At 41.7% G+C, this 13,266-nt stretch overlaps 1 protein-coding gene across 1 annotated transcript in view; it reads left to right on the top strand.

Annotated features, from left to right (window-relative positions):
• SLC28A2 (solute carrier family 28 member 2) overlaps positions 1-13,266 on the top strand; it is a 51,365-nt gene that overhangs the window by 34,955 nt on the left and 3,144 nt on the right. The window contains exons 7-14 of the mRNA XM_007935301.1: positions 181-258; positions 1,012-1,092; positions 2,825-2,905; positions 4,926-5,051; positions 5,137-5,267; positions 5,691-5,859; positions 6,066-6,263; positions 10,564-10,645. Of these exons, the coding sequence (XP_007933492.1) occupies positions 181-258; positions 1,012-1,092; positions 2,825-2,905; positions 4,926-5,051; positions 5,137-5,267; positions 5,691-5,859; positions 6,066-6,263; positions 10,564-10,645 (946 nt within the window). The remainder of the gene's footprint in view (positions 1-180; positions 259-1,011; positions 1,093-2,824; positions 2,906-4,925; positions 5,052-5,136; positions 5,268-5,690; positions 5,860-6,065; positions 6,264-10,563; positions 10,646-13,266) is intronic.

Consider the following 13,266-nt stretch of genomic DNA (forward strand, 5'->3'; position numbering starts at 1 on the left):
TATACTGGGGTATAACTAAAAATATGAGTAAAGAGAATTGAGCTACTAAGTCCTGCCTCCATACTATCAAATGGAGGTCAACCTCAATAGCACTAGTAGGCCCTAATCATGAATGAAGCTGATCTAGTTTTCTCCAATATCCTTTCCTGGATTCAATCTTGTTCTCTTTCTTTCCCTCAGATATTCCTGAACTACACCGTGGCTGGATCCAGTTTTGTCTTTGGGGATACGCTTGTCAAGGATGTCTTTGCTTTTCAGGTTATATCTGCTTTATGAACAGGAATAAGGGTCAGTGAGGGGTATAGCAGAGGATGAATAAGTGCATTTAAGAGATCAGCCATCCTCTATACTGAATTGGCCAGAAGGAGATCATTTAGTCCCATCAGTAGAGGAAACAGCATCAATCACTTACCCTTTGATCATTACCATCCTGAACTTGGATGAAATATGGATCAGGCTAAGAAGGCTCACTTCTTGGAAGGAAGGTTGGGCAATCTACTTCCGTAGTGATACTGCCTCGGAAACCCAAGGAAGGGTCGCTATGAGTCATGTCTGACTCCACGGCACATAACAACAACAACAACAAGGCTCAGTTAAGATCTCTTTGTGGCTTAGTATGGATGCAATAATAGATTCCCAGTGCATTTTAAATTTATTCCTAGACTAGTTTGCATTTAGGAGCTCTGGTAGCATAGTGCCTAAGGCACTTGACTGCTAACCAGAAGGCTGGCGGTTCAAACCCACCAGCCACTCCTTGGAAGGAAGGTTGGGCATTTCTACTTCCATAGTGATACTGCCTCGGAAACCCAAGGAGGGGTCACTATGAGTCGGGGCCAACTCAATGGCAAATAACAACAACAGTTTGCATTTAAATATCCACTCAGTATCTCCACTGCTCAGATGCTTTGGGGATAATAGGAACTTAATTTAGAGGCTTGACACACAGAGTTCACTTAAGGTATACATGAACACATGTGATATAATGTCTTATCAGCTTACTTCTCCCTACAGGCCTTACCAATTATTCTTTTCTTTGGATGTGTGATGTCCATGCTCTACTATCTGGGCCTTGTGCAGTGGGTAGTTCAGAAGGTGAGTTATTCTCCTGTACCAGTCAGGAGATGAGCCTTCAAATTGTGATCTGTCAAGAGGCACAAACATGATAATTCCTTTGGAAAATGCTCATATATAGGATTTGCAGAAAGTAAGAACCTTGTGGAAAGATAAATTCTTCCAAGCACACCTGCTATCAAATGGTCAGGCCTAGGCCCTAGATCAAAGGCAATCCCACAGAATGTGGAAATTATAGAACAATATCATTAATATCACACGCAAGTAAGATCTTACTGAAGATAATTCAAAAATGGTTGCAGCAGTATATTGACAGAGAACTTCCAGAAGTGCAAGCCGGATTCAGAAGAGGACGTGGAACAAGGGATATCATAGCTGCTGTCAGATGGATCTTGGCTCAAGGCAAAGAATACCAGAAAGATGTTTACTTGTGTTTTATTGACTATGCAAAGGCATTTGATTGTGTGGATCATGACAAATTATGGATAACATTGAGAAGAATGGGAATTCCCGAGCACTTGATTGTACCCATGAGAAATCTGTACCTTGACCAGGAGGCTGTCGTTCGAACAGAACAAGGGGACACTACATGGTTTAAAATCAAGAAGGGAGTGCGTCAGGGTTGTATTCTTTCTCCACACTTATTCAATCTATATGCTGAGCAAATAATCTGAGAAGCTGGACTATATGAAGAAAAATGTGGTATCAGGATTGGAGGAAGAATCATTAACAACCTGAGATATGCAGACGATACAACTTTGCTTGCTGAAAGTGAGGATGACTTAAGGCACCTACTGATGAAGGTTGAAGAATACAGTCTGCAGTATGGATTACATCTCAACATAAAGAAAACAAAAATCCTCACAACTGGACCAATGAGCAGCATCACAATAAATGGAGAGAAGATTTGAGGTTGTCAAGGAATTCACATTGCTTGGTTTTACAATCGATGCCAACGGAAGCAGCAGTCAGGACATTAGACGACGTGTAGCATTGGGAAAGTCAACTGCGAAGGAACTGTTTCAAGTGCTGAGGAGCAAGGATATCTCCCTGAGGACTAAGGTGTGCCTGACACAAGCCATGATATTTCTGATCACCTCGTATGCATGTGAGAGCTGGACAATGAATAAGGAAGACCGAAGAAGAGTTGACGCTTTTGTGTTGTGGTGCTGGCGAAGAATGCTGAAAGTACCATGGACTGCTAAAAGAACTAAGAGATCTGTCCTGGAGGAAGTGCAGCCAGAATGCTCCTTGGAAGCAAGAATGGCCAGACTTCGTCTCACCTATTTTGGTCATGTTGTCAGAAGGGACCATTCCCTAGAGAAGGATGTCATGCTTGGTAGAGTGGAGGGTCAACGAAAGAGGGGGAGGCCTTCAAGGAGATGGATTGATACGGTGGCTGCGATGATGGGCTCAAGTATAGCAGGGATTGTGGGGCTGGCGCGGGATCGGGCAGTGTTTCGTTCTGCTGTGCATGGGGTCACTATGAGTCGGAAATGACTCGCCGGCACATAACAACAACAACAACATCCTTTCATACTTAATTCTAGTTTATTTGTTCTAAAAGCCAAGAGTCCTGAGTTCTGGCCCAGACTCTGTTTGTAAGCCAAGCCTTTTTGGCCTTGGGCTTGTCAGCATACTTCTCTAAGCCTCAGTTTTCTTATCAGTAGAATGGAGAGGGAGGGTTTTGTTGTACACTACTTTATTAAGATTCCTGCAAATGCTAATGGCTTGGGTCTCTGTATCCCTTTAGATTGCCTGGTGTTTGCAAATCACCATGGGCACCACTGCCACTGAGACCTTGGCTGTGGCAGGAAACATCTTTGTGGGCATGGTAAGTACCCAGAAGCCTTCTGGTTTTCTTTTCTCTGTGAAACTGAGAACTCTGCAGAAAATAGGTTGAGAAAAATATGCTTTCCTTCTGAAAAGTCAAATAAATGAAAACTGTGGGCAGCCAATGGCTGATGGGGAAAAAAAAAAAAAAAAAACACCTCATAAGCTCAAAGGGAATTCAGTTCATTGTTTTTACTATTAATATCTGATAATATTTATCTGGGCATGGCATTCTTAATCTGGACATCCTTAGCCACAGATCCAACTTCTTACACAGGAATTATCTCATATCTCATCCCCTTCAGTGGCTAGGAAGCATGCGTGATCTATAATCTAGTTTCTTCCTGTGAGTCCCTGTGGCCCTTGTTTTTCAGGGTGTCTAAGGAGAAAACAGCTTGCCTTGCCCATGGCTAACACCCAAGTTCTTCCACATGATACTTGTTTGGTACATTTGTCTGTATAGTGTAGGTGCTCGATATATGCTATTGACCAATCAGCTCAATGTTAAGAACCACAGCTTGTCAAATTGACAAGGAGTTAGTATTGAACTCTTTTTCACCCAAGGCCCAGAAGTGTTTCTGCAATGTTCTCAGAGTACCTCTGGATACTTCTACCTTAGCAATCACCTCACATTTTCCTAAAATTATCCATAACTGGTTTCCTTTTTTAGAATCTAAGCTCCTCAACGGCACATAACAACAACAACAACAACAAGCTCCTCAAAGTAGGATCTTTGCCTTATTCGTATTAATATCCTTACATCTAGTTCAGCATTAGGCAAATAGTTGACAATTATTAAATGGTAAATAATATTATCTTAGGTCAACAATCAGAAGGAAGACTTGGCAATCTACTTCCATAGAGATACCGCCTCGGAAACCCAAGCAGGGGTTGCTATGAGTCGGATCCGACTCCACGGCAGTTGAGTTTGGATTTTTTTTCTTTTTAGATCAATACTAATATAGTTTACATAATTGTCCCTTCATAGTGTCGTAACATCTTCACAAACATTATTTTGATTCTTTCATCAAAAGTGGGGTTATAGGACCTACTTGCAATTCATTTAATGAATACTCGTTAAGCATCTAATACGTACTCAGTAAATGCACTGTACTCCATAAGTTCATTCAGAAAATACGTGGCTTTAGACCTTGAAAGTGTTCAAAAGAAATACACCATTTCTTTTCTATAATATTTTTAACAATGTTTTATTGTATTTTCAGCAGAAGTGTAAATAGCAAAACAGATTCCACTTCAACAGTTTCTACATATATTGTTCAGTGACCTTGGTTACATTCTTCACATTGTATCAATGTTCTCATTATGTCCATTCTAGTTGTTCTGTTCCCATCAGCCTAGTCTTACATCCCCTAACCTTCTCAGCTGTGCTTTAGAGTATATGTTGATCATTTGGTGTCACATAGATGCTTTTTTGAAAGAGCACACTATTCAAGAGTGATGTTCAATATTTATGAGCTAACCTGCTATTTAGCTAAAGGGTGATTTGAAAGGATGGTTTCAGCTGAAGGCTTAACAAATATCTCAGGTGGGATTTCTCCTCTCTCAGTGAGTCCAGTAAGTATGGATTTTGAGAATTTGAAATTGTGTTCTACATTTTCTCCCTTTCTATCGGGATCCATCTATTGTGGTCCTGGTCAGACACATGGTAAGGGTAGCCAAGCACCATCCAGTTTCAATGTAGATGAGGCCATGCTTCATACAGATAATTAGTCCTGTAGCCCACTTCCTTCTCTATTTCTTAAATTCAAGTAGATAAGCCAAACATGTATGAAAACAAGTGATAGCTAGCCAGAATACGATTAGATGCCAGAGGGAATGAGGCAAAACTGGGATGGCCTGAGAGCAGAGCTCAGTGCTCAGTGCTGACTTTATTCTCACTAGAACAAAGCTCATGGTGGAGGAGTGTGTGCCTAATGTACTCAGTCCCAGGGACTGGAGTGAGCACTCTGGGGTGGAAGGCATACCGTCCTGGAATTTGATTGTTTTTTCCTTGTTTATAGACAGAGGCACCTCTGCTCATTCGTCCATACCTTGGAGACATGACACTCTCTGAAATCCATGCAGTGATGACTGGAGGGTTTGCCACCATTTCAGGCACTGTATTGGGAGCCTACATCTCCTTTGGGGTAGATACTGTGTGCTTGATCACTCCTGAGTGAGGCTGAGTTCTGTGTTCTGCAGAGGCACTAACCTCTATGTCTGGTCTTACAGATCAGCCCAGCATCCTTGATTTCTGCCTCTGTGATGGCTGCCCCTTGTGCTCTTGCCTTGTCAAAGCTGATATATCCAGAAGTGGAAGAGTCTAAGTTTAAGAATGGGAAGGGGGTAAAGCTTCCCCGTGGGTAAGTCCAATGAAGCATATAATTTAGGAGATGATGAAGTCTGGTGCACAGTCAAGTGGTGTTGAGACGGCAGAGGTTTGAGATCTCCTTGAGTGGGAATATCATGATTCCATATCCTCTCTTGCCATCTCTGCCCCTAGCTACTCACCTTAACTTTCTCTTGTTTGTTTGTTTTTTAACCCTACCACCTACTGCTAATTTTTGCATGCCTGTACTCTCTGTCCTTGTTCTCAGTGCAATTTCATGGCAATTATATGTGATACTACTGCTTTAAGATTATGTCCACTCATGGGGTTACTAAGGAACTCCCACTGTCGTTCAAACTGGCCTTGAACCTTCCTAATAGAGAGTGAGATTTCTCTTCTCCGAAGGCTGAGACTACTCTAGACACCACAATTTTCCCCTCATGCCCATTAACCACAGGAAGGAGAGAAATATCCTGGAAGCTGCCAGCAATGGAGCCACAGATGCCATAGGCCTTGCTGCTAATGTAGCAGCCAACCTGATCACCTTTTTGGCTGTGTTGGCCTTCATCAATGCTGCCCTCGCCTGGCTAGGGGAATTGGTGGAGATACAGGGGCTCAGTTTCCAGGTAAAAAATCACATTTGTTGGGATGTCCCCCTGGAATGTAGATAAATAGTCCTTGAGCTATGCATGCCATTCTGACCCAAAGTAAGCTAAGAGAAAGCATAAATTGGAAAAAGGTGGAAGGGATAGAGTCAAGATTTAAGAAAGCCCTTGACTTCTGACTGTTATTTGTTCTTTCTTTTCCTGGAGTCTCTCTTTCTTTCCTTTAGGTCATCTGCTCCTATATTCTAAGGCCCATGGTCTTCATGATGGGTGTAGAGTGGGCAGAATGTCCAATAGTGGCTGAGCTGGTGGGGATCAAGTTCTTCATAAATGAGTTTGTGGCCTATCAGCATCTGTCTCAATACAAACATAAACGTCTCTCTGGAGTGGAGGAGTGGATTGGTGGTGAGAAACAGTGGATTTCAGTAAGTGGCAATCCAGAAAACCGTACAAAGTGTGAGGCTCTGTGCAGAAAGTGCTACACAAAAGTTTGTTGCAGACCCACAGATCCCTTTCCAGGGCCCCAGACCTAAACATAAAGTAAGTATAAAATATGTTTAGTAGCCTCTCTCTCAAGTATCTGAGCTACCCTGAGGTCTATGTGGTATTTTTCCCCAACCTCTGACCCAACATAATTATCAGGGTCTTTACCACAGGGGCAGTTCACAAGAACACTATTTTTTGATGGTCTAAAGTCCCCTTCTTCATTACAGATCTGTTAGTTCTTTTAGCAGTCCATGGTACTTCATCATTCTTCGCCAACACCACAACTCAAAAGCATCAACTCTTCTTCTGTCTTCCTTAGTCATTGTCCAGCTCTCACATGCATACGAGGCAATTGGAAATATCATGGCCTGTGTCAGGCGCACCTTAGTCCTCAGGGAGACATCCTTGTTCCTCAGCACTTGATACAGTTCCTTTGCAGCCAACCTGCCCAGTGCTACACGTGGTCTAATGTCCTGACTGCTGCTTCCAGTGGAGTCGATTGTAGAACCAAGCAACGTGAATTCTTTGACAACCTCAATCTTTTCTCCTTTTATCATGATGCTGCTTATTGGTCCAGTTGTGAGGATTTTTGTTTTCTTCATATTGAAATGTAATCCATACTGCAGACTGTGTTCTTCAATCTTCATCAGTAAGTGCCTCAAGTCATTCTCACTTTCAGCAAGCAAAGTTGTATCATCTGCATATCTCACGTTGTTAATGATGCTTCCTCCAATCCTGATGCCACGTTTTTCTTCATATAGTCCAGCTTCTCGGATTATTTGCTCAGCATATAGATTGAATAAGTGTGGAGAAAGAATACAACCCTGACGCACTCCCTTCTCTTTGCCTTACCATGCATGTCCCCTTGTTCTGTTCGAACAACAGCCTCCTGGTCAAGGTACAGATTCCTCATGAGTACAATCAAGTGCTCGGGAATTCCCATTCTTCTCAATGTTATCCATAATTTGTCATGATCCACACAATCAAATGCCTTTGCATAGTCAATAAAACACAAGTAAACATCTTTCTGGTATTCTTTGCCTTGAGCCAAGATCCATCTGACAGCAGCTATGATATCCCTTGTTCCACATCCTCTTCTGAATCCAGCTTGAACCTCTGGAAGTTCTCTGTCAATATACTGTTGCAACCGTTTTTGAATTATCTTCAGTAAGATCTTACTTGCGTGTGATATTAATGATATTGTTCTATAATTTCCACATTCTGTGGGATCACCTTTCTTTGGAATGGGTACAAATATAGATCTCTTCCAGTCAGTTGGCCAGGTAGCTGTCTTCCAAATCTCATGGCATAACCGAGTGAGTGCCTCCAATGGGGCATCCGTTTGTTGAAATATTTCAGTGGGTATTCCGTCAATTCCCAGAACCTTGTTCTTAGCCAATTCCTTCACTGCAGCTTTGACTTCCTCCTTCAGTACCATTGGTTCTAGATCAATACCATCTCCTGAAATGGATGAAGATCAACCAGTTCTTTTTGGTACAGTGACTCTGTGTATTCCTTCCATCTTCTTTTGATGTTTTCTGCATCGTTCAATGTTTTGCCCTTAGAATCTTTCAATATTGTAACTTGAGGCTTAAATTTTTTCCTCAATTCCTTCAGCTTGAGAAATGCCAAGTGTGCTCTTCCCTTTTGGTTTTCTAACTTCAGGTATTTGCACATTTCATTGTAGTAATTGGTTTTGTCTTCTTGAGCTGCTCCTTGAAATCTTCTGTTCAGCTCTCTTATCGTGGCATTTCTTCCATTGGCTTTAACTTCTCTCCGCTCAAGGGGAAGTTTCAGAGTCTCTTCTGTCATCCATTTTGGTCTTCTCTTCCTTTCTCATCTTTTTAGTGACCTCTTGCTTTCCTCATGGATAATATTCTTGATATCCTCCCACAATTCTGGTTTTTGGTCGTTGGTGTTCAATGCATCAAATCTATTCTTTAAATGGTCTCTAAATTCAGGAGGGATATATTCTAGATCATGTTTTGGCTCTCATGGACTTGTTTTAATTGTCTTTAACTTCAAGTTGAACTTGTATATGAGCAATTAATGGTCTGTTCCACAATCAGCTCCTGGCCTGGTTTTGGCTGAAGATATTGAGCCTTGTCCATTGTCTCTTGCCACAGATGTAGTCAATCTGATTCCTGTGTGTTACATCTGGTGAAGTCCACGTGTAGAGCCACCATTTGTGTTGTTGAAAAAAGGTGTTTGCAATGAACGAGTCGTTGGTCTTACAAAATTCTACTATGCAAGTTCCTGCATTATTTCTGTCACCAAGGCAAAATTTTCCAACTACCAGTGATTCTTCCTTGGTTCCACCTTTTGCATTCCAGTCACCGGTGATAATTAACACATCCTGATTGCATGTTCAGTCAATATCAGACTGCAGAAGTTGATAAAAATCTTCAATTTCCTCATCTTTGGCTTTGGTGGTTGGTGCATAAATTTGAATAATAGTCGTATTAATGGGTCTTCCTTGTAGGCGTATGGATATTATCCTATCACTGACAGCATTGTACTTCAGGACAAATCTTGAAACATCCTTTGTGATGATGAATGCCATGCCATTCCTCTTCAAACTGTCATTCCTGGCATAGTAGATCATATGGTTGTCTGATTCAAAATGGCCAAAACCAGTCCATTTCACCTCACTAATGCCTAGGATATCAATCTTTATGCGTTCCATTTCATTTTTGACAACTTCCAATTTTCCTAGATTCATACTTCGTACATTCCGTGTTCCGATTATTAATGGATATTTGCCGTTCTTTCTCCTCAGTTTGAGTGGTGCCACGTCAGCAAATGGAGGTCTCGAAAGCCTTACCTTATCCACGAGTAAGGCTGATTTTACTCTGATAATGCCTCTCTTGTCCAGTCCTACTTTGAGAGCTTTCTAAGCTAAGTGACTCATCTTCCTCCTCTGTATTGGACAATATTTCTGGACTATTCATGAAGTTGCGCAGTAATGTATCAGACAATGTTTCTCTGCTATTCATAAGGTTTTCTATGGCCAATTCTTTGAGAAGTGGATGGCCTCTTCCTTCTTCCTAGTCTGTCCCAGTCTGCAAGCCGAGCTGATACCTGTGCACCATGTGTACCCCACTGAGTTTGAAACACCAGTGTCAAAGCCTCAAGACTCACAGCAATACGTCACCACAGTAGGACAAACCGACAGACAAGTTTGTCTCCCTTAGCTGTTGGAAACCTCTCCAACCACCCTTACCTGGATCCCTGCAGCTGACTCCTCGATCTGTTCCGGTCCCCTTTGCCTTTTCTGTCCTCTCCCTGCTTTCCCACCTTGTTGCTTGTGAGGCATGATCTGGGTTCCCTCTCCTCACCTGGATCCCTAAAAGAACTAACAGATCTGTACTGCAGGAAGTGCAGCCAAGATGCTCCTTGGAAGCGAGGATGGTCAGACTTCGTCTCAACTACTTTGGTCATGTTGTCAGAGGGGACCATTCCCTGGGGTAGGATGTCATGCTTGGTAAGGTGGAGAGTCAACAAAAGAGGGGAAGGCTTTCCATGAGATGGTTTGACCCAGTGGCTGTGAAAATGGGCTCAAGAATAGCAAGGATAATGGAGCTGGCGTGGGATTGGGTGGTGTTTTGTTCTGCTGTGCATGGGGTCACTATGAGTTGGAAATGACTCCACGGCACCTAACAACAACAACTTCACTTACAGAGTCAGTGGGTGGTATAAACAGTGAAGTGCTCCACTAATAACTGAAAGGTTGGAATGTGCACCTACCCAGAGATGCCTTGGAGGAAAGGCCTGGCAATCTGCTTCTGAAAGGTCACAGCCTTGAAAACCCCCATGGAGCACAGTTCTACTCTGCAACATATGGGGTCACCATGAGTCAAGATCAACTGGGCAGAAAGTTGTTTATTTGCTTGTTTCTTAACTTATAAGTTTAATTTACTGTATACTGGTCTCTCTTGTTCTCTTTTTCACTAGACACATTCCTAGACCTTTTCCTTATTCTTATGCTTCAATAAAAACAGCATTGGGCAAAGAGGCCCTGGTGATTTCCATATCATTATTCCTGTAATAATTCAGGGAACAGCTATTTTCTGAGCATCCCTTGCACATTACTTAGTATGGAAAAGATTGGGGGATATATGTACTCTGAAACTTCTAGCATGATTATAATACTGCACACATTGTTGTTGTTGTTATGTGCTGATAGGACTGAGTTCATTTCTTTCTTTCTTTTTGTTTTTTGTTTTTTGTTTTTCCTAGGAGAGAGCAGAAGTCATTGCAACATTTTCAATCTGTGGATTTTCCAATCTTAGTTCCATGGGAATCACACTGGGAGGCTTGAGTAAGTTAGTTCATTTTCTCAGCTCCCCAGTACTATTTACAATAGCTAAAAGATGGAAACAACCTATGTGTCCATCAACTGAGTAGTAGATAATCAAACTATGATAATCAAACATACACACAATGGAATGCTACGCAACACTAAAGAATAATGTAGAACTGCAAAACACCGCATAACGTGGATGAACTTGGAAGACATTATGCTGAGTGAAATAAGTCAATCACAAAAGGACAAATATTGTATTGTACCAGATCCCAGCTTCTGTAGTGGACAGTCCTGCTGTTTCTGTACAAGTTGAGCCCAGAGAGAGAAACAGATGTGAAATAGGCCCTCTCAGACAGTAGCTAACTAGGAGTCAAGACAATCATTCTATCTTGCTATGTGTGGAGCCCAGACTGAGTTTATAATCTCAACTACTGACATGTTTTGTCTTTGGGTTGGGCTCAAATGATGAATTTTATTTTTATTTTCCCTGTATGGGAGGAAGTGTTATAATTATATTACTTCTATTTTGCTATTAAATTGTAAGTAAATTTTTAATTTGGCTGGAAAAAAAATAATAAATTGTAAGTAAATGTATTTTGTTTTTTTTTTATTCAGTAGTGAGGTGCTTTCTGAAATTTGGTTGCAAGCTAGTTGTCTTCACAGAAGCAGGAGCTGTCCAAGCAATCGAAAAACAGAAGCAGCAAACATAAATGGTAGTTAGATAATTAGAGTGAGTAATGTGAAATGTTGGATTAGAAGCTGCAAGCCACCAGGTGTGGGAGGTGTGAATATTTTAAGCAAGCTAGACATATTGAGGCTGCTGAAGATATTTCTGAATGTGGGTGGTGGCTGGAGAAAACAGTATGAGGACGGTGGAATTGTCCTTGAGGGCAGGGACAAGGGGAAATGACTAGCAGATTGTAAGAGTTTGGAAGATCCAAGTTAGAACTGGATCATGGAAGGAATGGAGTATGAGAAGAAATATAGCTCAGCGGTCTATTTTTCAGGGCAATCTTTCTGGTGTATTTGGTTTCTGAGTGAACAATTTAAAGGCAAAATCATTTCCTTTCCATTTTTTTCCCTTCTGCTAAATAGTTTATCATTCTAATATTGCCCAATTATTGTCTGATTATGAGACTGTCATCTAGAAATGGGATATACATTGCATGGCTAAGCTTAGGTGAATGCTGCCTTCCTTATTCTTCTGCCACAAAATAATCCACCTAAATCTAATCTAGTCTTAAGAACACTGTTGACCACCCAGGTATTTGCACCTGTCTGGGGCAACCCAGAAATTGCTTGATCCAGATACTTCTTAAGAATATTCACAGATGGTGATTCCTTCAAAAGTTGGATTTAGAAATACCATTTGACCTGGCCATTCCATTACTACGTATATATCCTAAAGAAGGGAGAGCCATGACAAGAACAGACATATACACACCTATGTTCATCACAGCACTATTTACAATAGCTAAAAGATGGAAACAACCTAGGTGTCCATCAACTGAAGAGTGGATAATCAAACTATGGTACATACACACAATGGAATGCTATGCAACACTAAAGAATAATGTAGAATCTGCAAAACACCGCATAATGTGGATGAACTTGGAAGACATTATGCTGAGTGAAATAAGTCAATCACAAAAGGACAAATATTGTATTAGTCCATAATTGTAAAAGTCAAGGAAAGGTTTATCTATAGAAGGAAATTTTCTTTGTTGGTTACCAGGGGTGGGAGGGGAGGGGAGGGAACACTGTTAGATAGATAGAGATAAATATTGATTTGGGTGAAGAGAAGGGCAATGTACCAAACGTGAGTGATCAATATGGTGGCATTGAGAAAGACAAAGACATAGAGAGGTACATGGGAGGTACAGACAACAAAGATGAGCCCTTTTGCACATACAGTACTGCGTTGTCAGTGAAGGCAAACATGAGTATATGGGTGGATAGATGGGTAGACTGGCTGAACTAGTAGGTATGTCTATGAAGCAGGGAGTGTACCCAAGAACATGTATAAGGCTGGCAGACAATGGTGCTCTAAATTTATGTGTATGATCTGAATTCCCAGGTGTATAGTAGAGCTGAAAAGGGGCAAGGTTGTAGTCACTGCTTGGTCACAGCCAGCAACCCAGAGGGACCGAGTAATTGAACCTGTAGGCTCGGGACCATAGTTGCAAGGGACATCAAGTTCAATTGGCATAACATACCACACCAAACATTGTTCCACCTCCTACTTTGGAGAGTAGCAACTGGGATCTTAAAAGCTGGCAAGCTGCCATCTAGATGTAACAATGGGTCTCTCCTCATCCAGAGCAAAGAAGAATGAAGAAAACCAAAAATTCATGGAAACAATTAGTCCTAGTGACTAGTATACCATCCGATCTGCAGCCTATACGACTGTGAGACCAGAAGAACTAGATGGTGCCTGGCTATCACTGTCATCCACTTGGAAGTGGATCTATGTAGGAGATACTTGATAGAGAAGGAGAACAATGTGGAACAAAACTCAAAATCATTTGGAGGGAAAAAAGGAGGGGGGACCAGGTTTGCTGGTCCAATAGAGCCTGGTGGAACCACTGAAACTATGGCCCCTAGCTGCCCTTCAGGTCTGGAATTGAACCCACACC

The sequence above is a fragment of the Orycteropus afer genome, unplaced genomic scaffold (assembly GCF_000298275.1).
Source record: "Orycteropus afer afer isolate SDZICR_OR568_19922 unplaced genomic scaffold, OryAfe1.0 scaffold00026, whole genome shotgun sequence".
Lineage (NCBI taxonomy): Eukaryota > Metazoa > Chordata > Mammalia > Tubulidentata > Orycteropodidae > Orycteropus > Orycteropus afer.